Raw genomic sequence first — 27,381 nt, 5'->3', positions numbered from 1 at the left:
TTCTCTCCAGCCACATCTGCCACCCTCACTTGAGTTACATGCAGCCCTGGCACGAAGTCAGGGCACACATGGTTGGAGGACAGTGGGTTAGGCTGTGTGATTGGGTAGAACTGGGTGGAGTCTCAGGTCAGCACCTCACTAGGTCTGTAAGCTGGGGCAACTTATTTAACCACTCGGTCTGTTTGCTTTTCTGAAAAAGTAGAGCCAGGAGTCTGCCAAGTGGGGTTGTTTTCAGGATTAGAAAGTATATGGACGGAAAGTAATTTGATGTTTAGTTAGGCATTCAGTAAATGGTATTGCTGTGATCCTGCTTGTGACCTTTGGCATCAGGACTTGTGTATCCCACATTTAGAGGTGCCTCATTTTAAATGTCTGGAAGAAATCTTCACTAAGAGAATATGGAATCTGGCAAATTGCCATGTCGCAGTAACATCCTTAGTCTTCCCTGTCTTCCCTGGACAAATCCATGCCTGGCACAGGTAGCACAGTTGGTTGTGTCCCCTGCCCCCCTTCCCTCCCTCTAGGCAGTGAAGATTTTCCCTTGTAGTGACTTGAATTCCTGAGATTTAGAATGCCAGAGGAGTTTTCAAAGGAGACCCTTCTGAATAGAACCTCTGTCCGGCCCAGGCCCTCATACTCCCATTCAACCCTGAGTACAGAAGTACTTTTGATACCATCTGCTGAGTTGTTAGCTCTTGTGGAGGTAAAAACAGCTAAAGTGGCACAGGGGAAAATTATTAAGGGCATGGCCATCTAAATGGGAGCTCTTTAACAAAAGGCTGGCAATAAATGGAATTTCACCATTCTAAATTGCTGTGAAGAACCCCCCAAGCATGTGTTGCACAAAGCTGTACTGTTGTCTTACTGGGGCTAGCAGAGGGCTGTGAGGCTCTCTCTGACTTGATAAAATCCCTCCTCCTGGCTTTTCAGTGCTTGGTCCTCCCTGTGTGGGTGTAATTGGAACTGGGAGAGGAAAGGATCATGGAAAGCAATAATCCGCTTTCTGCTAGTTTCCAGCAGCTGTTTTGGGCTGGTGGGAGCTGGGGTGTTGTATGTGTGGTGGTGAATTTGAGTGGCCGCCATTTGTGGAAATGTGACATCTGATCGTCAACTGATTGGTAGCTAGATGTGAGGAATGTGAGACCAGAGGAGTATAGCAGCAAAGGGCCATGACTCTGCAGCCGCAGATGCAGTGGCGGAGCTCTGCTCTTCTGCTTCCTGGCCCCTGCTGTGACCTGGGGTGAGTTACTTGGGTAGGACAGGAAGTTTTATGATTAGCACAGAGCTCAAGGAAGGAATCCTGTGTATTGAGGGGCAGAAGAAGCAGAACTTCCATAGCACCTATTCTTACCTACCACTCCAGCCAGTAGATAAAGGGTCTGTTCTCAGGGCTGCTGTTGAGTTGGACAGGAGTTAGTTCATGGCAGAACCCCTTTGGAAAGGGTTAGGCACAATCCAGTTAGTATTACCACTTTGCAAGTCATAACTAGGTCAGATGACTTTGAATGCTGTGTATGTATCATTTTCTTTTGAGCATTATCTTGATGACTGTGATTTTCTAGGGATTTGGTGGCCAAGTTTGTGGGTTTATAAAATAAGTTAATTTTAAGTTAATTTCTTTTTGATTAGAGCATAACAAGAGTTAGGAGAATGTGCAAAAATGTGCACAAGTCCTCCTTTGCATCTTCTAGCAAAAGAAGTGTGAGTAAAGTAACGACTTACAGAAGATTTTTTAAATCTGTGAGGAGTTCTGGCAAAGAAGGCCTTGGTATTCATGGACTTTAGCTCCGTAGCAGCTCAGTGAGATGAACTGACTTAAAAAATGTCTGTCAAGGTTTCTGTAAGATGCAAAGGAGAGGAATTAATAGAATTCTGATGTGAATGTTTCTGTAACAAAGAGTTATTTTCTAATTTTGAAAATCCCTGTAACAAAAAAGTGCAGGGATTTTCCTCTAAGTGCATTTAAAACACAATCTAACTTAAAGAAAAAGAAGTTAGTGCCCAGCACAAGGCTGTTGCCGGAGAGGGGGCTGGAGAGGACCCCTGGAGGACAGGCTGCACACAGTGTGGGCTCTAAGTACGATCTTGCCTGAGCAAACAGGGATCTGTTATGGCAGTGCTGTCATATCTTTTGTTCTTTTTCAGGTGAGGTTGTAGTGACACAACTTCACATATGTGGGAAGTCTGTGTGGATTTGGTGTTCCTTAAGAAGAGTTTATTTAACATAAATATTGTTTACTCAAATAAAGGAACACTGAGAGTTTTACAAACTATATATTGTACACATATATATGTAATACGCATAAAAGTATACCTCCTATATATACAGTAGGAGTGTTGTGCGTATATAACATTGCACTGTAGATATAAAGATGTTTCTGAAAAATTGTACCCAAATTGAACCTTGCTGTTAAATCCATAACTCATTTTATTAGAAAGGCCGTTACACTGAGTGTTAAGTGACTTGGGATTTAACCTTAGCTTTGACTCTGTGTTTCTGGCTGAATCTTTGCCTTTGAGCTGAAATTCCCATTGGTAAAATGAGAATGAAAACATTTTCATCCTGCATACCTCCCTGGGGTTGTTATGATGATCCACTATGTGAATATATATGGAAAGATGTCTGGAAAGTATGTGATGACTTGGAAGATTATATGCCATATATATTGCATTTTTAAACATATTTTAATCATACCTAAGGAATTAGTTGTAGGGATAGTTTCACAGTATTATTAATCCCGTAGTGATTGTGTCTGTTTTAAAGCTCTTAGATTTTTCTAAAGCAGACTATACCTGAATTACTGCAACCCCCTCACTTTCTGGTCACATTTGCTACTCATGACTTAGGCTAATACAACCCAAACCCTGACCTCTTCCGTATTTTGGCTCATCTACTTTTCTTATTTTTATTAATATTACCCCTTTCTTTCTCCTGTATTCACTCTTACTTATTTATAAACTGATCCTTAGAAATCCTAAATACTTTTATTTTATTTATTTATATTTTTTGAGACAGAGTCTTGCTCTGTTGCCCAGGCTAGAGTGCCGTGGCATCAGCCTAGTTCACAGCAACCTCAAACTCCTGGGCTCAAGTGATCCTTCTGATCTCAGCCTCCCGAGTAGCTGGGACTACAGGCATGCGCCACCATGCCTGGCTAATTTTTTCTATATATTTTTAGTTGTCCAGATAATTTCTTTCTATTTTTAGTAGAGACGGGGTCTCGCTCTTGCTCAGGCTGGTTTCGAACTCCTGAGCTCAAACGATCCACCCTCCTCGGCCTCCCAGAGTGCTAGGATTACAGGCGTGAGCCACCGTGCCTGGCCAGAAATCCTAAATACTTTTAAATGAAATAATCTCAGATTAAAATATTTATTTCTCTATTTAAATGATCAAGTTTAGGATTAGTTGGACAAACTGACATTATGTAATCCCTTGCAGTTCTGTAGAAGTATACACCGTTATCCATGAAATGTTCCAAAAAATGTTAATCAAAATCTAAGCAAGGTAAACTTGGGTATAGAGGAGTAAACTAGTAGCACAAGGGAATAATCAGGTACATCCACAATGTGAGCCCTTCATAAGGCAACTGGCCTAGTTTCTTCAAAAATTCCATGCCACGAAATTAAAGGGGGACCAGGAGAGATTGTTGTAGAAACAATCTTAAAAAAATGTGTGTGTCAGATAGTACTGGGGACATTTGAGTGTAGGCTGGGTATTGGGTAATATGGGGATTGTTGTTTTCTTAGCTGAGGTAATGGTATGTGTTAATGGCAAGTGGATACTCTCACCTGTTTTTAGAACTGAGGTATCTTGATCTTTGTACCTTATTTTTGAAATGGTTCAATGATATTTGTTACACATAGGATCATTCCTTTTATTTTTCTGTATGTTTAGAAATTTCACAACTAAAAGTAGAGAAAATAGTATTTCCATTTTTGAGACAGTTACTCTGTGAGGTATATTTTAAAATGTAGACCCAGATGAATTCCTCTAAAGGTATTTCTTTGCCATACTGATCTTTCCCTCTTTTCAGTTTACTTGTTTAATCTTCAATAAAAAACAGTTAGGCGTGGGGGCATGGGAAGTACTCGTGAGCACCCTTGTTAGCCCAGCCCCTGCCTCTGGCTCTCTCACTTTTGCCTTCACTAAGGTTAATGGACTCTTCTTAGCCTCAACTGCTTCTGGGAAAACTTTCTCCCTTGCCTGATACATTGAAATAATGATGGCCCGGCAGTCTATATGCTACAAAAATCTATTTCTGTAACCAATTATAGAGAAATGAACTTACTGGACTGGTTTTCCTCCTCTTTTGAGTGATTGGGGGCTGGACAGGAGGGAAGCAGGTGTTGATCATGCAGGCTTAGTGAGAAGGATATCACTGCTTTAGAAGTTAGGTCAATCAGGTAAGGTTGACTGGATTTTTGCTTTGTGATGAGCATTGTCATAAATGTTTTAAAGGTGGTCTGTGTGAGGGCTCAGCAGACATAGGGCAGCACTGGCTTAACGTCTTCGGGGTATGTTCCAGGTCTCTTTAAAGTTCCTTCATGGCAGTATAGATACAGTACACATGCAATTTGAATTGATTGGGTAGTTTTGAAGGAAATAAAACTTAAGCCTCCAATTTCAAGCTGTATTCAGATTTAGAGCCTTTTGTCTAAGAATTGAGGGTTTTTTAAAAATTCTTTTTCAAAGTTGTCTTTAAAAAAATTTAAACATTGGATGTTTTTTCCAACTTGTTTCCGGCTTTGGTATCTCTAAGCTCATTTCTCTTTGTTTCCTGTGCTAGGAAATAATTCTTTCAAACTTTGGTTACATAGGTTGAGGCAATTTCTTTCCACCGGAGGGATTTGTTGACAATAAAAAGGTGATATGCAGTGGGACAATGGGCAAGTGGCCCAGTGTGGTGAGAAAAAGCCACAGTGACATATTTGGGATACTCCTTCAGGAAGAGTAAACCAAGAGCCATACGTATTTCCAAAGTTGGGTGGCGAGGCCCTATAACTTAACCTATTTTTTATTAGAATTTTTTAATAAGTTCTCTATTGTAAAGAGTTTTTCTGTTCTCCCTTAAGTTTTGTTTTTTTTCAAAGCTTTTTAGTTGGGAATTCAGTTTCAGAGGGAGCCTTTGAACATTGAAGGCTCTCCCTGTGGCAGCTTGCTTTGGTATGTCTTTGGTTTTTGGTTGGGCTGTGAGCTGTTTATCTGCAGAATGGCTTTGCCTTTTAACTGTCAAACCTCAGGAAGGTGCACCAGTGCTAATCATTTGGTGTGAACCAGTGTCTCACCTTTGGAGATGGGTCTGCCTCTGTTTTTTATTCAACACGGAGTGCTCAGCATGCAGAGTTCTCACACTGTGGCTCCAGACTGGTCTCATCCCGGTCAGAGATACTCTCCTCTAACTGCCAACAAAGTGGGGAATAGGCACGTTGTCTTAGCGTATAATTAGGCAGGAAATTTGCTTTAATAATTGCTTTAACAGATTGGCTTGCTAATAACTGGGTTAAAATGAGCTGTAATACTCTGTTGCTTACCCCCAGACCTGTTGTTTTTCTTTTCTTCCTTTTTCTTCCTTTCCCACAAATAAAACTGCCTTTTGCATTTGGTTGCTTACTATAAATCAATAGTATTGTTCCAATAAAAGATTGGGTTTCCGACTGTTTTGGAGTAGATAATTAAAACACAGATTTTCTTTTTTTTCTTCATTGTTACTTATTTGTGTATTTCCTCTTTACATGTGGCTTATTACTGCAATTACTTAAGCTACCTTTGTAAGTATATGGTTATCTTGCATCATAATCATAGTATTATTTTAATTTCATAATCAGTTGGGGGCACTAAAGTGACTTTTTAAATTTGCATTTCTGCATCCATTTAGGGGGTATGCTCTGTCCCTTTCAGTAAGATTTTGGTCTGTTTCTTCCATAATTGACTTCAGTGGACTTGGGAAATAACTGAGCATCACGATGTTTAATATATACTGCTTTTCTTTTAATAATAGTAACTGCTTATACCCAAGAATACCGTGTTTGATTAGAAAAGACAAAGTTAACCTCTCAAGGAACAGAAGAGTCCTTTGCCCAGTTCTAAAATGCCACAGTGCTATCTTCAGTGTTTAGATTTTGGCTTAGGTGTATTGTCTACTTTTGGTTCTAGTCCTGACATTTTAATTTGGCATGCTTTCTCTTATTGTTAACCATAACATCTACTTTTTTCCTGTGCACACCTTGAGATAGTACAGTCACATCTCTCTCACCCCTATTCCTCAATGATAGTATATGGCAGTGCATGTGTGTTTTTTCCCTCTTAGTGGAGTGAGCACTAGATGGGGGTGGAGCTAGGTGAGCACACAGATGTGTTCCACCAAAGTGGGTGTTTCCAGCCAGCGTCATCATTGGTGGTACTTCTTGGGCCATCTAAATCTAAGGCTTTTAGGAGCTACTCAGTTAAGTGTCTGATAAGAAAACACGCTCTTCTGGTCTTTCTTTCAGTATTGTTTCTTCATTGTTTCAGCAGAAGGCACAAATGCCTTTTATTAGCTTTGTGGTGAAAAGATTCCAGTTCTCAGTAGGCACAGGATGTCATTGGCCACGGTTGTTATAAGCCTGTTCAAAGCCTTCTAATTTATGACTGTAATGGTATTTGGTTATATAGCTAAAAGAAGAAGAATATATAAGAGTCTGGGATTTAATTTATGTGCTAATTGTATGACTTTTAGATAAAAAAGAAAATTTTTGCATCTTGCTTTTGCCAAAATCTTGTGCCCAGCTTTGGTATACAGCTTCTTCTTGGAAATAACTACAGTTTACTGAATCTTAAAGTGTTAAGTGACTTGGCTTTTTTTTTTTTTTTAACTGTGAAAATTAACTGCTTCATACTGTAAAGTCTCATTTGTTCTGGTGTTAATTAAACAAAAAGGTAGAGTGAATTTTTGCTCCTTTCAACAAATATTTACTGAATGTCAGCTGGTTTTAGAGCTGTAATATTGAAAATTCAGCAAGGTAAGGTCGCTGGCCTCCTGATGCTTACAGACACTAGGGCTCTTAAACGGAGAGGCAGAAGTAGTTATGGCAGATAGAATTTTGAGAAGAAATAAGAAAAAGTTAATGGGAGTGGGGTAGGGTGGGGAAATTATTCAAAATTTTTGTGGTGTGTACTTACATGTTTTATTCAAAATGAATTGTGTTCTCTCATATGTTTAGACATTAAGCTATAATAAGATTGTGGTGGTGTGATAGTCATCCAGAAATGACTTGAGTCATGATTTTGAGCCATTTGTTCTATATTTAAAGGAAAATCTGGAGGGAAATTGGGATGACTGGCAACTCTAACAGCTAACTCACATCAGTAAGATAAAATTTTCTGGCTTTTACTAATTTGTTATCAGCAGGATGAAATTTCATAAACGTTTACTAGGAGGATGAATTTGCTTTATTCATATCTCTTCAGTTATTGTGGGTTTATCATAGTACTTGTTCTCTTTCAACAAAGAAGTTTTGGAAACCAGATGTTAACATACAATTTAGTGTGAACCTTCAAAGATGACCATTTAAAAAATATGGTTTTAGGTCTGAATTTTTAAAACATTACATTTTTGTTCATTCTAATTTTCATAGAATAAAAATAGTGTGAAACTACGGTAATGCAAATAATGTGATTGAGAATAGCTCGCCTTCCACCTAGCCTTATTTCTTAAATAGAGGGTAATGTCCCTAGTATTCTCCTTGCTTAATCCCCATACATTGAACTGAGAAGCCTAATGGGGGATTTTTGGAATTGCTGCTGTTGTTTTGTATGGCAGCTAGCCACAGGACCTAGAATTATCCCAGTGGATATTTAAACTGGAAAAGACAATTGTCACCAGGTGGTGCCAAATTGTGACTAGGGTCCAGAGGGATGTGGATTGCACAAATAGCCCCTCACAATCCCAACTCCCCCATCCCCCACCAAGTGTATGCTTGTGGCTCTTTTGGATTCACTCAGTGACCATGGAAATTGAATATTTTGGACTCCACCTACGGCATCATGGCAGAGGTTTACTGTTGTTAAACAACTAAAACAATGTATACCTTTAAAAAGTAATAGAATAATAGTTGGATATATCACCATATTAACATAAATAACAAATCTTGATTTTCTCATACTGAGCCTTCCAAGTTGTTTTTCTCTTCGGTGTATTTAAAATCAAGGCTCTGAGCCTGTCCCAGGGTTGGGGCCTGGTGTAGAGGAGCCCTTTATAGTACCCAGAAAGTCTTGATCTACAGTAGGGAGGAGATGCTGACACTGAAGTGGGTGAGCAGAATGGGAGAAGGAGCAAGAGCAAACCTTGCTCCTTCTGGGGTCCTGATTATAACATGCTGGAGAGAACTTTTCTAGACCACCAGGATCTAATGTGGAATGAGAAGATGGCATTGGAACTGCGCCATTTTAGTAATTTATATTCCCCTCCTTTTTTTAATCACTTATGCTTAGGCCCAGGTCTTTATCAGCACCTCCCCTTTTTTGTCCCTTTCCAGTTATGTAAGCACATTGTCCTTTCATGTCTTCCTCTCAGCCAGCTGCTCGATCTTCACTGAGATTTTTCAAAAAGGTGCTTGCTGGAAAGAAGTGGAAACATTTTCCCCCCTAACATTGTTCCTAGTCCTTGACCTCCCTGGATGAATTTCATTTCTTCCACTGTATTTGTAACTGCACAGAGGCCCATGCAAGATGGCAGGCAAGCAGTTTAGTTGGTTAGTGCCTCTGGCAATTAATGAAACCAGCTGCACCATTGCTGTTTTCTCATTTACCTGATGAGCTGAGATGCATAGTGCTCCAGGATGGACACCTCATTTGAAGAATTGGAAACTATAATGAAAAGACCCCCAATTGACCCTGTTCACTGTGGTTCTTTAAATAGAAGCAGAATCCCTACGTAATTTACTAAAGTAGTGAGAGTGAAACACAATAGCTTGATGACTTGTAATTGATGGTTTGGAAATCTGATTGCTGGTGGTCCTGACACTGTAGTCTTTAGTGGGTGGGCAGGGTTTCTCTGTGGGCTTCTCACGTCTCCCTTAGCGTGGCAAGTCCGGGTCTCTAGCAAGCCCTGCTGTCCCTGTACTATGTGATTGCTCTGCTCGTGTTCAAAACTCTTCTGGCTCAATGTGTGTTGAAAGGACATTGCCCAAATAAACATTGTTGTCGTTGGTCTCCTTGGGCATGGCCTCTGGTGGAGAGGATTGGTGGCCTGCAGATTTGTACTCAGCATCTCAACCATCTGAAAATCATTCATAAATAAATTTCTTGTTTTTTATTTCCTGGAAGGGCAAATTGTCTTCCCAGGGCTTATAGTAAAGTGTCCCCCATTTTAAATAAACTCCGCATCTGAAGTTGTAGTTGACTCACATGAAAAAGGATATTCAATAAAATTTCTCTAAACTTGGGGAACTTCAATGAATGCTGCAGAAAGTTCTTTGATGTAAGCAGTAGCTTAGGAACATACCTACAGATTGAAAAAAGGCATAGCTATAGAAATCTTTGTCTCTACACAAATTGTTCTTTTTGAATTGTGAACTGTTGTGAGTCCCTTTCCAAAGACCTGAATGAGATTATTTTGTGTCTCCACCCAAGAAAGTGTGAGAAAGAAAAGTTGGTGCTCGGTTTTCTCGGTTTTCCACTTAGTCTCGAATAAATGTGTGCTTCATTCACTTTCAGTGCTAGATGGGAAAACTAGTGTGTAAATCAAAACTTAATAAAGTCCTTTTTGGCATTCATGTTCCAAAGTGTTCCATCAGTTTGATATAATATAAAGAATTGCATATGCAGTCTTAATAACTAACATTTCTTTATCTTGCCATGTGCCAGGCATTGTGCTAGACTTTACACACAAGGGGACCTCAGTTCTCATCTTCTCCGAGATATAGGTACACGTGAGGGAAGTGAGCTCAGGAAGTTAGCAGTGTTGTTCACCACCTCTGGGTGCGAGCCCATGCCGCTCACCACTTTTATGTGAGTTACTCTGCCTTGATTTATGTGGGTTGACAAGGTTGGTCTCTGCGTTGGGATTTCAGAAAGTGGAGAACACCTACATGTTGGTGTAGAGTAGTGCTTTGTAAATGCAGCTGACTCCAAGACCCCCTTTCTTGTGCTTCTCTGTGTTCTAATGGACCCTCGGCACTTCCTCCTTGATTGTTGCACTGGGGGCAGGAATTATATCTGTCCTGGCTTTGATATTTTCCCAACTCAAGACTCTGAATCAACTTTCTTGTATGACAGTGTGACAAGAATAGGAAAAGGGAGGGCAGCAAGGGTGACGGACAAAAGACAATGCCAACAAAGCAAAATCCCTAAGCGGATGTGTCTGTCTGAGGGGGCCCCTCATTGAGCAAACAGGAAAAGAGGCCAAAGGCTCAGAGGTGTCTTGGGTTTTGAATCCTTGCTGCCTCTCTTTAGTTTTTTGTTTTATTAAAAAATTATCAGCTGAGTGCTATGGCTCATGCCTGTAATCCCTAGCACTTTGGGAGGCCAAAGCGGGAGGATCACTTGAGGCCAGGAGTTTGAGCTCAGCCTGAGCAACATAGCAAGACCCTGTCTCTACAAGATACAGAAAAATTAGGCCAGGAGCAGTGGCTCATGCCTGTAATCTTAGCACTTTGGGAGGCTGAGGTGGGAGGATCCCTTGAGGTCAGGAGTTCTATGCCAGTCTGAGCAGGAATGAGACCCCATATCTCTATAAAACATAGAAAAATTAGCTGGGTGTGGTGGCATGCACCTGTAGTCCCAGCTACTTGGGAGGCTGATGCAGGAGGATTGCTCGAGCCCAAGAGTTTGAGGTTGCAGTGAGCTATGATAACGCCACTGCACTCTAGCCTGGACAACAGAGTGAGACCCTGTCTCAAAAAAAAAAAAAAAAGAAATAAAGAAAGAAAACTCAGGTGGATGTGGTGGTATGCATCTGTATTCCCAGCTACTCAGGAGGCCAAGGCAGGAGGATCCCTTGAGCCCAGGAGTTGGAGGTTGCCATGAGCTATGATCATGCCATTGCACTCCAGCCTGGGCAAAAAAGTGAGACCCTATGTCAAAAAAAAAAAAATTATCATAGAGTACGATTGACTTTAGCTTTCTTGTGATGTACAAGTCTGTAGAGTTTTAGCACATGTATAGATTTGTGTAACCACAGTTAGAATACAGGACAGCCCCCCACTCGTGATTCCTTTTGTTCTAGTTTTGAAGGATTGTCTCAGTGCTGAAGAGACTTGCGCTCCTCCTAGGTAGGGTGCTTTGGGAAGACCCAGGAAGGACTTCTCCAGAGGCCTGGGGTTCACTTTCAGCCAGGCTTGAGGCTTCTCCGTCTAGGTTTCCTTGCTTGTTTTATCACACTCCCATTTTGCTTATCATTCTAATGAAAAACTAGGGTTTCCTGTCTTTTTTTTTTTTAAGGGCTGAGTGATGATTAGGCATTCATGGGTCTGTAGCAGTATTTCAGGACTTCTCCCATCAGTCTTAACCCTTTGGGCTTCCTGCATATTGTTGTTGAGTGGCTTTGCAGGGGCCATTATTGGTACAGTTTAGAAGGATGAGTTCCTGGGGGTAAATAGCCTATATCCATGAGGGACAACATGGGGTGTCTGGCCCTGGAGAGAAGATACATTCTACCCCAGAGGCTGATGAGTCAGTGAATTTCTTGGGTCATGTTTGGCCTCCTCCATTTGATTGTACTTCCTGTGAAGAATTTGTATCTTACCATGTTTATTCGTGGATGGCCTGTTGAGGTTGCTATGGTTGGTGGACTTGCTGGGAAGCCTTGGAGAAAGAGAGGTCACCTGTGAGGTAGAGGTTGTATCTCCTATCTGAGATTACTTGTAAAGGTCTGTGTTTACAAAGTACAGAATAGATTTGTCATACAAGCACCCATTGGCCTCTCGATTAATCATTGAAAAACCATTTATTGAGGGCCTGCTGTGTGCAGGCCCTGGGCTAGGGCTGAGAGTGAGAACTTAGAATTCAATAATTAGTGATTCAACATCTGTTTTGTTTTTTTTAAAAATGAAAAATTCTTGAAGCCCGGTAAAGGGGGGTTGACCATGCTGCTCCTGTTTGCCCTAGGCGGTCCTGGTTCACACCTGCTGTCCTGGGATATTCTGGGATATTTATTGTTAGAGTCCCACTCACTCTCCAGTGTGCTGTTTGGATGATAAATTAATACAGTTGCCCCAGTTGAAGGGGGAAACGAGGCAGGGTGCTTTTTGCTTACTGGAAGTCAGTGTTTTTTGTTGGAGTGTTATGTGGCACCTGCTACTTGGGCTTCTCCCATGCTGTCAAGGCCACACCTGTTTGTTTTCGCATATCTAGGAGATAACCATGCAATTAATTAGCTGCAGTATGATGCTTAACTTATTATAACATGGGATCCAGGGTGGTGGTATTTTGGAGGGCTTTTAATTTTTTATTGAGAGTGTGGATTTTGGTGGTACATACATACATTGCTCATCAGGCCATACAAATTATTCCGAAGTATTTAGGGGTTGATTATAGATTCTCAGGCCCCACTCCTAGGGATTTTGATCCAGTGCATCTGGGTAAGGCACAAGCATATTTAATTAAAAATAAAACAAAAAACACCCAGCAACAGCAACAAAAATCTCTCCCAGCGATGGCTTGTCAGCCAGGGTTGAAGAACCGCTGCTGTTCTCCAGTCAAGAACACTGGACCCATGCCTTGCAAGTGTGCATGTGGGTATTCCAAGTGGGGAGGCCTGTGGGGACGCTGGAGAGCTCCTCCAGCCTAGCCTATAGATTCAGCTGTGACGTATCTGTTTTTCAAGAGAAACTAGAAATCTGGGTTTTTAAAATGTGCAACTTCCTAATTTTTGGAATGTTTACTTTTTGAAAAAGACAAAAAGCAACTCCCCCCGCCCCCAATAAAATGCTATGGGAAACAGGGTGTCCAATTTAGTCAATGAATTACCAGAGGGAAGAACCCTGCTCTTAGCATCTAGGGAGTGGTTTCTGGCTGTAGAACTCCCAGGAAGTGCCTTAATAAGATGCCAGGGTAATTTGAAATGGCAGAAATGCAGCCATAACAAGACGACACACAGAGGCTATTTTTACTGTGGCTCTGTTAATTGGCTTTTGTTAATATTATTCAACAATTGAATTTTGTAAACCTCATAGCCCAATCAGCCACATACCAAATAATAGTATGCAGTGATGTACACCATAAATTTAGGGTTTTGTTTTTAAATTAAAAAATATATTTTTTTCTTTCTCTGTTGTGCTTACAGAAAGAAGGGAGACTTTGCTTTCTGTGCTTAATTAGAAAATCATAGCCAGGCTCTGCCAATGTAGGCCTCAGACTTTAACCTTGAGTTTGAGTTTTGCTTGAAAAGTGACTACTAAAGAAAAGAGAAGATGTGTAGTCAGGCAGTGAATGGAGAAACCTTTTGGCTTTTTTATGCCAGAGCCTCTGGTTTTGCCTCTCCTAGCCTTTTCTCTATAACCCAAGCTTGAGCTTTACGCTAGGAAGTAGCCAGTGTTGGGAATGGCTGGGAGAGGGTCCCTGCTTTTGATGTGTGTTATGTAGCACCTGTTTTTGTAGTGGCACACTGCAGTGGGTGTCTCTTGGGCGCCGTGTCTGCTTTTGACAAGAGGAAGTGGAACGTGTTACTGTTTTTGAAGCTTGAACGGAACCACCATGTTGCCTGTAGGCAGCAGAGGTAGTGGAGCTAGTGCAGGCCACCGTCAGTGCCTGTGCAAGTTTTTGTGTGTAGATTGATTCTGGCTCACGAGGTCCTGGAGGGCGAGTGGGCAGGGCGTCATTCATCACCTCGATCTGCTCTCTGGTCAAATGACAGGGTATCAGAGAGGCCTCCCTGACCACCCAGGGTAAATGGCAACCTCTCCACCCATTCTTTCCTCTTTCCTCTGTTCCCTGTGGGAGTTTTCCCTGTGGCTCCCCCTGTCCTCCCTGCCCCCCGCCGCCTGCCACATCTTTCTTTCTTTCTTTCTTTTTTTTTTTTTTGAGACAGAGTCTCGCTTTGTTGCCCGGGCTAGAGTGAGTGCCGTGGCGTCAGCCTAGCTCACAGCAACCTCAAACTCTTGGGCTCAAGCAATCCTTCTGCCTCAGCCTCCTGAGTAGCTGGGACTACAGGCATGCACTATCATGCCCGGCTATTTTTTTTAAATTATTTTTAGTAGAGACGGGGTCTCACTCTTGCTCAGGCTGGTCTCGAACTCCTGAGCTCAAACAATCCGCCTGCCTCGGCCTCCCAGAGTGCTAGGATTACAGGCGTGAGCCGCCGCACCCGGCCCGCATCTTTCTTTTAACCATCAGAATGTATTCGTAAAAGCAGAACATATATTCACTTGATTTTGTTTGTGTCCCCCTTCAAGAATGAGAACAGATTTTGCCTTCTTTGTTGACGGTTGTATCCTAGTGTCTAGACCAGTGCCTGGTAAATCAAAATGTTGGCCTGGGGAGTAGACCTCAGAAGCACGCACATTTTATAGTGAGATGGCCATACTTCCAAGAAAGTAAGAGACTTGCTCAAAGTCATAAATCTGCTTAGTGGCAGAACAGTTGACTCAGATGATCAAAATTTCTTTTTACTTTTAATATAGTGGCTTCTCAGGAAAGCAAATTTTGGTGTACTTGTGGCTGGAAGAGTTTCAATTCAGTGTTTTCTTTCTACCTACAATTCTGTAGGGTAATTTTGGATGCTTGGGGCTGTAGGTTAAAGAGAGTGACTTCCCTGGAGCAGCAAGTCAGGCTTTGTCTCATCAAGGGGTTGATGAAGGGAGTAGGTGGGTTTGGGGGGAACCACAGGCAGAGCTCTGAATCCGAGGAAAGAAGGGAGTGGTACTGGGTGTTTCTGCTGCCATACCAAGTAAAGTGTGTTGAAAGAGCTGAATAGGCAATTCCATAGATTTGCGAGTGCTCACATTCACTTCTCCCTGATTTGTGCAGCCAGCACAATATTGGGGCATCCTTTTGATCCCCAGGCACTAAGATTGTGAAATCTTAGTTCTTTCTTCCTTATATCATTTTCGTAGTTGTTCTCTTTATGTTGATAGCCCAGGCTTTGCCTAGACTCTGACAATGCTCTTAGGGGTGTTTTGTGGGGTAGCAGGCAGGGCGATTCCTTGGCAGGCTTTTCGAGGTGCTCTGGGTGCCCTTGGGTACTCAAGGCTGTGGAACAAGTCAGGTTGACCCGAAAAGTGGAGGCAGAGTTAAGAGAATTCAAGGGGAGAGGGCCTTCAGAAAATAGCCCACTGGAACCTTCCCTCTGCCTCAGCGGCATGCAGGGAAGGGCAGAAACAGTTGTACAGAGGGACATACCCCTGACTGCCCACAGATGCTTTTTACTTCCCAGGTACCTGCAGGCTGTTGTCAATTCCTGAGTGGGATGAGAATGGATTCTGGGATGCAGAACTTCGGCTTTAAATCAGTATGGCCTATATGGAAAAGTGCTGATTCAAATCAGTGATTATTTACCTAGAGCTTTCAAGCCAGACACACCTGAGTCAGGATTCCACCTTGCCCTTCTTACTAGCTGTGTGACCTTGGGCGAGTTTTCTAATCCCATGGAGCCTCCGCTTCCTTTCTGTAAAATAGGGATGGTTTTCTTCCTTGTAAGGTTGTTGCAAGGATTTCCTATATGATGTATTAAAGTATTGTACACTTTTATGTGCCAGGCCCAATACATAAGTACATATTTGTTAAAAATAATTTGTTGAAAAAATGAAACCACAGTGAGTGGTTCTTTATTGCCCCTTTGTGTGGTGGGAGAGGAGATTTATTATTGATAGGAAGGAGGAGGAGGGGAGGAGAGAGAGGACTGAAAAATAAAGGAAAGCAAAAATTTCATCACAATTTCACTTTTCCTGTCTTTTAGTTTTTAGTTTTGCCTGTTCTTTTAGTCTTGTCATGTTTTTATAATATGGTTCCTTGTAGTAGATCGTGGTTTTTAACAAAATTTTCTGTTTCAAACTCTGAGTCAAGAGCTCTCCCTATCTCCCTATTTTCTATGGAAATATTCCTAAGACATCAATTTTCTTCTTTTCATTTTTACCAAGTTAAATTTTAGATGGACATAGTATGAGTTTGCTTGAAGGTTCTCTGACTTTGAAAACTTGAGTTGATGGCATGGGTGCGTGATTTCTGGTAAGGTTCACTGTCAAATGGAACCTCAAAGGGAGACTCTAAAGGTGGGTTTTCTTTTTTACCTCTTTTTTTTTTTTTTTTTAAAGAGGAACAATGGAGTTATGAGCTATTAATGAAATACCTTATGAATATCACAGGAAAATTGAGTTGTTTACAGACTTTAAATACCAGAAGGAAAACAAATACTGCCCTCACAGTCCACACGCAGGGAAGGATTATGTCCTCTAAACTGTGTTATCACCTACAGCACAACAACAGAAGTAGTTTAGGTTCAGAAACCAGATTATGGTTGTGTAGAGAAATAGTTCAGGGAGACACAAAGCTGCTTACAGTTTGACTTTATATGAGTAGTGTAAATATATTCAGGTTCAAAGGCAGTGTTTTTTTTGGAATCAGCTTCTTGATGTGCTGAGAAGAAGTAAGGAATAGTTTAGAAACCTTAATTGGAGGTTGGGTTGCTGGTCAGTAGGAATGGACCATGGGCGGGTCAGCAGCCCAGAATGGAATCAGAATCCTTTTCATCACTTAATCTCTTGGCTTTTGATTTGTATCTCAAGCTTTCAACTTTTTTCTCTGAGTCAATGAGAAGAGTTCGGTTTGACTGCTTTAGTGATGCTTGAAGTGATATTTCAGTATTGAAATTACACTGTGGATATAATTCTAAAAATTTGAGCACACTATGAAGTCACAGGGAGAAACAGAGATGCTTTTTGGGGCTGAGGGCAGGGGGCCCACAGAATTCCATGTTTTGTCTTCTGGATAAATGGTTAGCCATTATAATAAGCTTTTTATTAAAATTCACTCAATTATATTGTGTATGATGCCTTCTAGTATCATATGGAATCATAGGACTCTTGGGTTCCAGTACTCTGTTCTAGCTTCATGGTGGTTGGTGTAGTTTAGTGCTGTGGTCTCCAACTGCTGGGCCCTCAGACCAGTACCCTCTGTGGCCTGTTAGGAACTGGGCCACACAGCCAGAAGTGAGCGGCAGGTGAGGGAGCCAAGCTTCATCTGTATTTATAGCTGCTCCCATCGCTCGCATCTCTTCATCAGATCCAACTCCTGTTGGATCAGCCAAGGCATTAGAGTCTCATGAGAGCTCGAACCCTACTGTAAACTGGGATCTAGGTTGCACGCTCCGTATGAGAATCTAATTCCTGATGATCTGAGGGTGGAGCTGAGGCAGTGATGCTAGTGCTGGGGAGCGGCTGCAAATATAGATTATTATTAGCAGAGAGGTTTGACTGCACAGTAAGTGCAATGCACTTGAATCGTCCCGAAACCATTCCCCCCACCCCCATCCTGGTCTGTGGAAAAACTGTCTTCCATGAATCCAGTCCCTGGTGCCAGAAAGATTGGGGACCACTGCTTTAGTGTGTGTCTGTTATTTCTGTGGTATAACCTGGGTTCCCCAACTGGTCAGTCAGGAGGCCCGATCCAGTAGATTACTACCCAGGAGACGTTCTCTTCCCATTGCTTAGTTATTTTTAATCCAATATTGAATTAAATTACCTTAAAGAGTATAGTATTTATTCTTAATGTGTCTTGACAGAATCATATGACTGATTTCAGGTTTAGCATTACCAGATTGACTAATTACTTAGCTGTCGAATGTCAAATGTATTACCTTTTAGTGGCTAAAATACAAGAACAACTTTATACATAAGTTTGCCTAATAGTAAAGAATTGGAAGTTTTTTGTGCTCTTTTAAACTAAAATTGTTGAATTTGAAGTCAGTTGGGTTTTTTAAGTGAGTGGAAGAAAGTGCAGCTGCACATATGTAACAAATGTTAGTGATACCTGCTTGCAGAATCTGAAATCTCCATTGGTTATATGCTTTGTTACGAAGACTAACCAGGGCCCTTTCTTTCACTATTGATGAAAGAATGGGTGTGCTAATCCTCTGTCCTTCCTTGTATTTTCTGGATCCTTTACTACTGGTGCTTTTTAATCTGTTGCTCTCCCTCTTGAAACAGAGTTCCTTATACTTGATGTTGTAGTCCAGACTGCAGGGCTGTTGCCTGCCTTGGAAAGGGCACTGGCCTTTATAATGCAGCTTCACCAGGTATCTTTAAAAAGCAGCTGTCCTTTCTTCCCACCTGGCCCACTGCCAAGCCAAATCTCCCCTCCCCCTTGGTCTTAATCCATTTTATGCTGCTATAATAGAATACCACAGACTGGGTAATTTATAATGAACAGAGATTTATTGGCTCACGATTCTGGAGACTGAGAAGCCCAAGATTGAGGGGCTGGCCACTGGTAGTCCGGTGCAGGCCTTCTCGATGTGTCATACATGGTGGAAGGCATCACTTGGTGATAGTGGCTTTAATCCATTTACTCCACCCTCATGGCCTGATCACCTCTCATTAGGGTTCCACCTTCTAACACCGTTGCATTGGGAATCAAGTTTCCAACACATTAACTTTGGGGGACACAGTCAAACCATAACACTGCTTTTGAAGGAATTACTCATAAACTGTCATGGCAGGATTTCTTCTCTTGCACCCTTCATTATGTGTTTATTCAAATTGTCTCCACTTTTCTAATATAGAGGTGATTTTTTGCTACAGTGATAGCTCGTCTGACTGGAACGTCACTTGCTGCCTGGCTAGTCCTCCTTCCCACCAATCTGTTCTAGAACACAGCTGTAAATGACTGAACAAGCATGCAGAGCTCAGATGACTGGGCCCTTTCTTTGTAGGAGTCAGAATATTACTGCCTGACGTAATATTCCCGGAGGCTGTCACTTAATTGCAAGGACTGGATAGTAATTGGTGTTCATAATGATTTCCCTGAGCCATTAAGAAAAATATCTTTAATGTACTCAAGAATTCAAGGTTTAGAAAGATTTCCATCCAGATTGGCCCCTTAAAGAAAAAAGATGTGGTGCATAATTTATTTTAAGTTATCTTCTAACTGCGCTATGCAAAATGACTCATTGATTGGAGAGTGGGTGGTGCCATTAGGTAGTCTTATCATAGTGTCTGTTTTGACTGTTTCATTCTTAGTAGAAATACACACGTTCTCTGCAATTGAAGTATAATTTTCTTTAAAGGGAGTATTGTTCCAGATAAGGTAGCTTTGACCTAAAGAAGGCATAATTCTATATTGAGTCTTTTAATTTTAAGCTCTTTAGGGAATAGAAGTACTGTCTTATTAAATTGAAAGTCCTGAATGATGTCATAACGCTGACATATTCCTGTGCTTTCTTTGTCTACTTGCTCATCCACAGCCCTGATCAGGGAAGGTAGGGAGAAGTAGATAAGCATATGTTGATTGTAATAAGAAGTAGTAGTTACAAGGATGAAATGTACAGAAATACAAGCCCGCTCACCTCATACTTAGTTGGGGCTTTGGAGGTATGGGATGAGAGCACACGGATCAGTGGGCTCATGTTGCCTTATTCCTGCTCTGTGTAGGGAGATGTTTAGTAGAAGACTGAGATGTTTCCTGAAATGCTCTGAGCTGTCTCTCTCCCAAGTTAATTACATAGTTCCTTATCTTAGATGGCTCCTGGAGAGCTGTCTGGGTAATACACCCTCCTGCATTGGTGACTATGGACTTTTGGTGACTATGGATTTTTCGCAGACGCTTCCTGGAAAAGAGGACTCACGAGTGAGGCCTGTGGTTTTGGGGTTTATATTGCAGAACTAGTTAAGCTGGTCTTTGCCTTTGGAGTGGATGGATATAGAACATTAGAAAGAATGGTCAGTGCATTGCCCAGTGCTGAACTCATGCCGTTCACCTAATAGTCACGTAGATTACATGTTTGCTGATAAAAATAAGGAAACTTGAAAAGGGAAGTAGATTGGAATTCTCAAGTTGAACTAAGAATGGCATAGATGAGACATTCTGGGGAATTGCCAAAACAGGTTTGATTTAGCTATTAGGTGGGTGTCCTAGCTCTCTGGGATTACTTCCTTATCTGTAAAAATCACCTATTTTGTTGAGCTAGGCTTGTCTGTCCTTTGAGCTCCTGAACATTTCAAAACATAAGTTATGTGTTTTTCTGAAAAGTATAATTGACATTTGTTAGAGTTTACTCGTTGCAAATCTAACCTTCATCTACCGAAACCCCCAGCTAAGACAGTAAGTTGAATTTATAATTGTAATAAATACTATGTAGCTGAAAGGGAGAAGAGAACTGGAGTTTTGGCCTTTGCATACAGTCTTGAAGAAGGGATTCCCAGGCTTCAGAGTGCATAACAAATCACTAGCATTTGTTTAGAAAATCATAGATTCTTATACCCCACTTACGTAGTTCTCATATTGTGTCTGGGATAGAGCCTGGAAGTTAGCATGTCAGCACATCACTGGTGAAAGTCAATGATTTTTGTTACTGAATGTGAACCGCTTAATAGAAAAACTTAATACCACTACCCCAATAAACCTCTTAAATCCAAAATATTACCCCCCCAAATCATCAAAACACCACTAAAATTCAAAGGAGTAAATACCAAGAAACAAAGCTTTCCAGTTGGATGGGAATGAGAAACAGCCAGATCTTTCCTGCTCTGCATTAGGCACACATCACACCACCATGGAATCCCCTCTTCCAACTTAGTGAAGAGACTGGCATCTTTCTGGTGCATTGTCTGACATGTTCCTCTCGTTGTATGTCTGCAAAGAGGTGATGTGGTTTTGTGACATGGCTTCTAGTCCTCAGTATATCGTTGCATTCTCCCTTTTTCTCCTGGCCTGTGCTACCTGCATGCCTGTTTCCTTCTGGGATTTGGAAAGAATTATTTGCAGCTCACATCTTGAGGGATCCATGTCCTATCCTTTGATGATCTTCAAGGCCTTCTAGGCAATCCTCAAAGGCTCAGCTTCAGCCTCCACGGGGGTCCACATCACTAGCCTTTAATAACTCTTTTGGCACGTCCGTCAGAGCAGAGTAATTGGGTTTCACACTGTCCTGTTTCCTAAGTGCTTTTACTACAAAGTATAGTGTTTCTCTGTAATGCCCTCCTTTTGTGTGTGTATGTGTCCGAGTATGTTTAAACACCTCTCTAAAGTATAAGCTTCCTGAAGGCAGGTGCTGTGTCTTCAGCAGTATAGGCATATCCTGGGCACTGATTAAAAGTAGTCAATCTTCAGCTTACTGAGATTTGCATTAATAGGCTTTGCTATTCAGCATATGTAAAGCCAATTTCAGGTAATTAGTCTTTGAAGTTTTTGTTTCAGATTAAAGTCAGCAGAAAGAAAACCATTTTGATTTCCAGTATTTATTCAAAAAATTTTATGATGAGATAAAGGCAGGAGCAAACAGAAGCTCATCGTCAGTTTCAGAAAGCCTGTGTGGCTGAGTGGCTTGTGAATGTGCTCACACGTGCATGCCTTCATGCTCTCCAAGGAATTCCTACAGGATATTCTTTCCTTTGTCATAGGAGGGAAAAGGCCAGGGGTTGAAAATAAGTTTTTATGATTGGTTACTGTATTGCCACGTATGATTATAATCAATTAAAATATTTATGTTGTAGAATAGTATACGTGGCAGTTCCTATATAAGTTGGTTAAATAGGGTATCCATGATCATTTCTGTTTTAAAGTCTACAACCTGGTATAGGGAACAAGTCTGGTTGTGAGTCATGAGCTGGTTAACCTAACTGTCTCTAAGCTTTAGTTTCTCCATCTATAAAATGAGGATAATGATACTTAGGTTGGGTTTTGTGGAGAATGAATGATAATGCATATAAAATGCTTGTTCACTAAATGTCTCAAGAGTGGGGCCAGCGTGGTGTCTGGATCCTGTTCTTACAGCCCCATCTCCAGGACTGTAATGCTGTCTAGGTGTCACAGGGGCATGCTTGCTGGAGTTCAGCTAAGTGTGCGCCCCTCCAGGATGTTGGGGGAAAAGGACATTTGTCATTCCTAAGTTGTGTATTTACTTACCTTAGATAGTGTCATAAACTTGATAGAATTTCCCTCTCTACTATTCTATCCATTCTCTTTCAGGTCAAATGAGTACCAAAATTTTATGATTCTGTGAAAAAGGGAGATTTAAGGAGAAAACACTATGAACAGAAAAAAGTGCTGTTGAGTTGCAGTGGACTTCTGTATTAGGGTGTGAGGGAAGGTTGGGGGATGAGTAGTAAAACTTTTTAATGGAGTAGATGGCATTGGTCCATTTCTTTATGATTAGAGCCTTAAGTTAGGGGCTCTTTCATTTCTTGGATTTATTTGTACCTCTCCCAAGTTTCCCCTTAATATGAACGAGACCACCAGAATTTCCCTGTCAATGAGAATATTTAATCATTAAATGTACTTTAATGGAGTTATTGAGGTTTAGATAAAAATTATGCAACGTGAGTTAGTTACCTAGTACTTGGTGATAGTTGAAAATTTAGGAAGATAGGAACACATTTCCTGTCGTTTTCTCTTGGGATTTAAAAGCCTCCCTTGAATGCTATCCCTTCTGTATTTAGGCTCCTCTCTGGGCCAGGGACAGACTTATTAGAGGCAGACAGACTGGCTGCCACAGTGCCCTGCATTTTAAAATCATGTGGCAGGATTTTTCTTGGAAAGTGCTATAAATAGCATATTTGCAAGTGCAGGGGGAAACATGAAAGTTGGAAGTTAGGCCATTTTCCTTATCTTGGACTTCTGCCAAGAATAGTTTGAATTTTCTTCTTAAAAAAAAAAAGCATGCATTTTTCTAAATTTACAGACTTTAAAGGAACCCAAAGCTATAAAAGTTGCTCTGCCAAAGGGGATGATTCTGGTTAGTGTGAGCCAATCAAACTTTGCATTAAATGATGTGAATTGGAGTAAAAATTTTAATTATAAATCTTACTATGTCTGCTAACCCATTGAAAGCATAGAGGGGAAATAATTAAAGCTGTTTCTTTAAAAACAAAACATTTTAATAGCAGGAATTTGACAGTTTGATAGAAACAGGCAGTCCCTCTCTTGCAGTTTATATCATGGTGGAAAGGGGATCCTGTTGCCATTGTACCATGGGCAGATAATAATAGAGTTTAAAGTTTCTCATCTGTAGAATATGTTAATGACCTACTACACTGGTTGCTCTCATAGGGTCTTTCAGGATCTATTGAGAAAATAGATGTGAATAGTATTTGGGAACTTTTTGTCATTGATTGTCTTATAAATGCATTAATGTTTACATGGTGCCATGTAAATAAAGTAAGCTATGAACTTTTAATCTCTGCCATCTGGCATTTTGTAACCATGACACTATGTCCAAGAAATGTAGACAATAGGACAAGAGAGTAAAGTTCATAGATGGATACTAGACATGTATATTTAATGCTCACCAAGTCATTTACTGGTGTACTTTAAGATGGATGATACAAGGGAAAGAAAGACCTTGTTAATACTTAGTTCAAAATCTCTCCGTGCAAAAGTTAGATGTTTCAGTGATCCAGCATCAGGTGGGTCCAGAGTGATCCATTGATCCACAGTCAGGTGAAGGAGTGTGGTCGTATTGTTCATCTGCAGTAAGCAGGCTGTACAAGATATTACAGAGGTCAAAGTTGGATGATGTAATAGATGTATAGCCTCATAGAAACATCAGTGAGTAATGCCTTTTTCGTATCCTTAATTTCCTAGCACAATGCAGTCTATTTATAATTATGTACATTTTCATTTTCTCTGAATACCCCATAGTCAGTATGAAGGAGTGCTGTATGTTATAGCTAAAGGGATGCCATGAGAAAGGTGGTAAGGGCCTCCCTCATGAGTGGGGGCACCCAGCTTTTGCAGACTTAAGCTTGTAGCCCACCCTGAGAGGAGAGTTGGTATATTCCTCCCTTGGGCAAGACAAATTTTTATCTTTTTAAAAAACTCTTGGTGTGGCCTCCTTAGCACAATTATGTGCATATTAACATTCAGTATTAACATTGAGTCTCAGCTTCAGTTTTTCTCCTGAGACTATTTTTACTGGCCATTTTATTCCTTTACACAAAGGTGTTCCATCTCAGCAGATAGATTGTACTTCTATTAGTTTAAAATTTAGAGCTTTGCTTCTTTTTTTTTTTTTTAAATAAAGAAGTACATTATTTTATCACCCCACTCCCTCCTCTCATATTGGCCAGGCCTTTCGAAAATGAGCAATGGACCTGAATTGACTAGGTTTGAGGTAGTTGCAATCTGAATTAGGGAGAAAGGGGCAGGGAATCAGTGTGGGCCTGTGGTGGGCTGGAATGAGAAAGAAGCTAAGCTGAGTGCCCACTGTGTGCTAGGCACAATGGCCAGGGTCTTATGTATTCTTTGTATTTTATCTACAGCCTGCCTTACCTGAAACAGGCGCAAGGAACCTGGACACATTGGGCCCTAGAGCAATCTTAGGAAGCTCCTAGAAGTTAAGCAACTTTTGCAAGGAATATAGTGATGGGATGTAGAGGGGGGAATGAGAGTCCAAGGTTGCCTGAAGCACAGATTCATTTTTTCTAGTACATCGTCTTGTTTCTTAGAAACGAGGGAGGTAGAATTCTTAGACACATTCCTGATTTAAATTTAATTTAAAATGGACCTAACTTGGAGACCTAGTATATGTTAATGAAGACTAATGCCTTTGCATGGCCTGGCATCTGTCACAAAAATCATTGATTAGTTATTAGGTCCTGATTCTGTATTCCCTTTGTAAGGGAAGCTCATGTTCTATATAAAGCAAATGCTGAGTGAATTTACACATCTCAGCTTTTATGCCACTGTCAAATTGCTAAGTCTTGAGAACACACACTTGCGGTTTTGAGTTCAGGCCTAGAGGGAAGCACAGAGCTTTTTCTAGTTGCTCCTTATGGCTTTATTTATGTTAAGGCTTGTTTAGAGGAAAAAAAAAAGAAAAAAGTGTGATACTACCATGTGAACATCTGGAGAGGCTTTTTCACTGACTGATGGATTTTCTTGATGTGTAGGGATCTTAGGTGTTACCATATTAGATACTCAGAAGGCTTCCCCTCCCCCACATTCTACCCAACACATTCCCAACACACGTATTAAACACTTACTCTCTTGAAAAGAGGAAAAGCCAGGACAAACTTGTGTGCCATTTTCTCCTGTCACTTGGTTTCTGTCAGCAAGAAATAGGCTTTAGTAATTTAAAAATAAACCCACTGCAGGGAGAGTAGCAGGTTTGGACCCTGATTAGGTGCTCAGGAATGATATCAAGTGTATCTTGCCTGAGGCGTAGCAGAGGATTATTTAATACTATGTGCTCTTAAGTTCTACTTTTTGTTCTTAGATTCAAGAAAATCATAATTTGGTTTCATGATTGTTTTTACAGTCATAGGAGCTGCCTGATACTATCAGCAATTTTGGGAAATAAGGTTCCAAGGTTGTGCTTGGCACTGACCATGTGCCACACACTGTTCTTTGCATCTCAGTGTTTGTACACAACAATCCAGTGAAGTGGGCACCAGTATTACCTCACTTTTACAGACAGGAGCCTGACCACACCAAGCTGCGACCTGGCTAGGTCACAGTTACTGAGTGTAATAGTTATGATACAGTGTCATTTTCATGGAGTTGCTTTGTCCAAGTTGTAAGCTGAGTTTCCTGCACAAACGCTCTTCCTCAGTTTCGAAGTTTTAAAGTTCACAACTCTTTAAATCATGAGGCTGCAAGAGAAACAGGCTCTTGGAAAATATAGGGATGTTCTTTCTATTTCACATTGGTTGCAGAAGGACCATTTCCCACAAAATCTTTACGAAGACCATGCTCAAGATTCTCAGGATGTCTGGGTTCTCTCTGTTACTGGCTTGAGAAATGACCAGCAAAGAGTAGAGAGGAACAAGACTGACTATAATTAAACCCGACACTCCTCATCTGGGTGAAAGGAGAATGTTACTAAGTGTGTCTGAAATACCTCATAATATAAATGGGTTGCAAAGTTTTAGATTCTTGGTCAGGAATTATAATATAGCTGTAAGAAAGCTATCTCCTTCCTTCCTGCAATCTCTTTATACCCTTCCTTTGTTCTGGGTGATTATTCTCCAACCTCCCTACAGTAGAACTGCAAGAAAACTTCAGAGAAGATTCTCAGTGTAATGCTCATGAAATCCAGTAATGGGTATTGGGAGTACACTAGGGAAAAATTACTGTTACTCATTTTTGACAATAAAATATCTAGAGGGATTTTTTTTGGGTCATTTTTTTCACGCGGAATGTTAAGGAAAGGATGGTAAACCTGTTATGTAGAAGAAAACTTTAAGTTGCTTGGAGATAATGATACGTAAATTAAACCTGTGAAAGAAAGAAGGAATTGATGATGCTTTATCAAAACTCATTTGTTCCACTAATTGTCTTGTTTATTAAGTGTGATTCATTGATATTACAAGCTGTATTATTCTGTTGGAGAGCCCAGGACTATTTCATCATTGCTTTTGGTTAATAAAAGTATAAGATATGATTTGTTGGCAACTTCAACCATTTTGTTCTAATGATTGTGCAAAACACTGGTGCTGATTGATCTTCCTTTTCTCTGTTTTTCAGGGCCGTCATGTTAAAACGGGTCAGTTGGCGGCCATCAAAGTTATGGATGTCACTGAGGTAAGGTTGGGTCACACATGTTTTTAAAGAAATAGGTAGAAATTGTTAGATAGAAGACAAGGATTCTTACCTCCTCTCTCCCAATAATGTAGAGTATTATTCTGTTTGGAGAATCTGATCATTTGAACAAATTGCCCTCCTGTGGCATTGTGAGTTCATAGGTCCAGCAGAGTAGTTGGCTTAAATTGTTGCAGATAGTCTCCAATAACTAAGAGGCAGTAGCATTTAAACACACACACACACACACACACACACACACACACACACACACGAGTGATGTCATCCTTGGCAACATAATGGACCATAATTGGAAACATCTTCTCTAATGGAAAAGAAAAAATTTGAAAAGGGATCATGGAGGTCACATGAATAGGGAGATTGAGGGGTGTGGAGTGGGGAAAAGCTTCTCTAGGGTATTAGGCCACATTTGTGCCATTTCTTTTATTTTTAACGTGGGGGAAGAAAACAGATCCAGCCAAGTTCCCAGAGGTTGGAAAACAGAAACATCTGCTAGAATGCTGAGCAGATTGTTGGCAAAATTTAGTAGCAAAAAATAGTTCTTGAAATGGTCGCAGGAGGATTTACTGTGCAGCTTTAGATGGGAAAAAGGAGAACTTGACCTAGACAAAAAGCAAGTGTATGTGTGCCTGTGCCTGTGCATGTACATGTATGCATGAGTCCATATTTAAATTTTTAAAAAATAGTAATAGATTATAGTGAACTAAATCCAT

At 40.8% G+C, this 27,381-nt stretch overlaps 1 protein-coding gene across 18 annotated transcripts in view; it reads left to right on the top strand.

Moving 5' to 3' along the window:
* MAP4K4 (mitogen-activated protein kinase kinase kinase kinase 4) overlaps window positions 1-27,381 on the top strand; it is a 183,596-nt gene that overhangs the window by 57,546 nt on the left and 98,669 nt on the right. For all 18 annotated transcript variants that reach the window (XM_012641953.1, XM_012641950.1, XM_012641965.1 and 15 more), the window contains exon 3: window positions 26,594-26,650. In XM_012641953.1, the coding sequence (XP_012497407.1) occupies window positions 26,594-26,650 (57 nt within the window). The remainder of the gene's footprint in view (window positions 1-26,593; window positions 26,651-27,381) is intronic.

Source organism: Propithecus coquereli, unplaced genomic scaffold, assembly GCF_000956105.1.
Source record: "Propithecus coquereli isolate 6110/MARCELLA unplaced genomic scaffold, Pcoq_1.0 Scaffold171, whole genome shotgun sequence".
NCBI lineage: Eukaryota > Metazoa > Chordata > Mammalia > Primates > Indriidae > Propithecus > Propithecus coquereli.
Note: the sequence above shows the minus strand (reverse complement) of the source record. Positions and strands in the feature narration are given on the sequence as shown.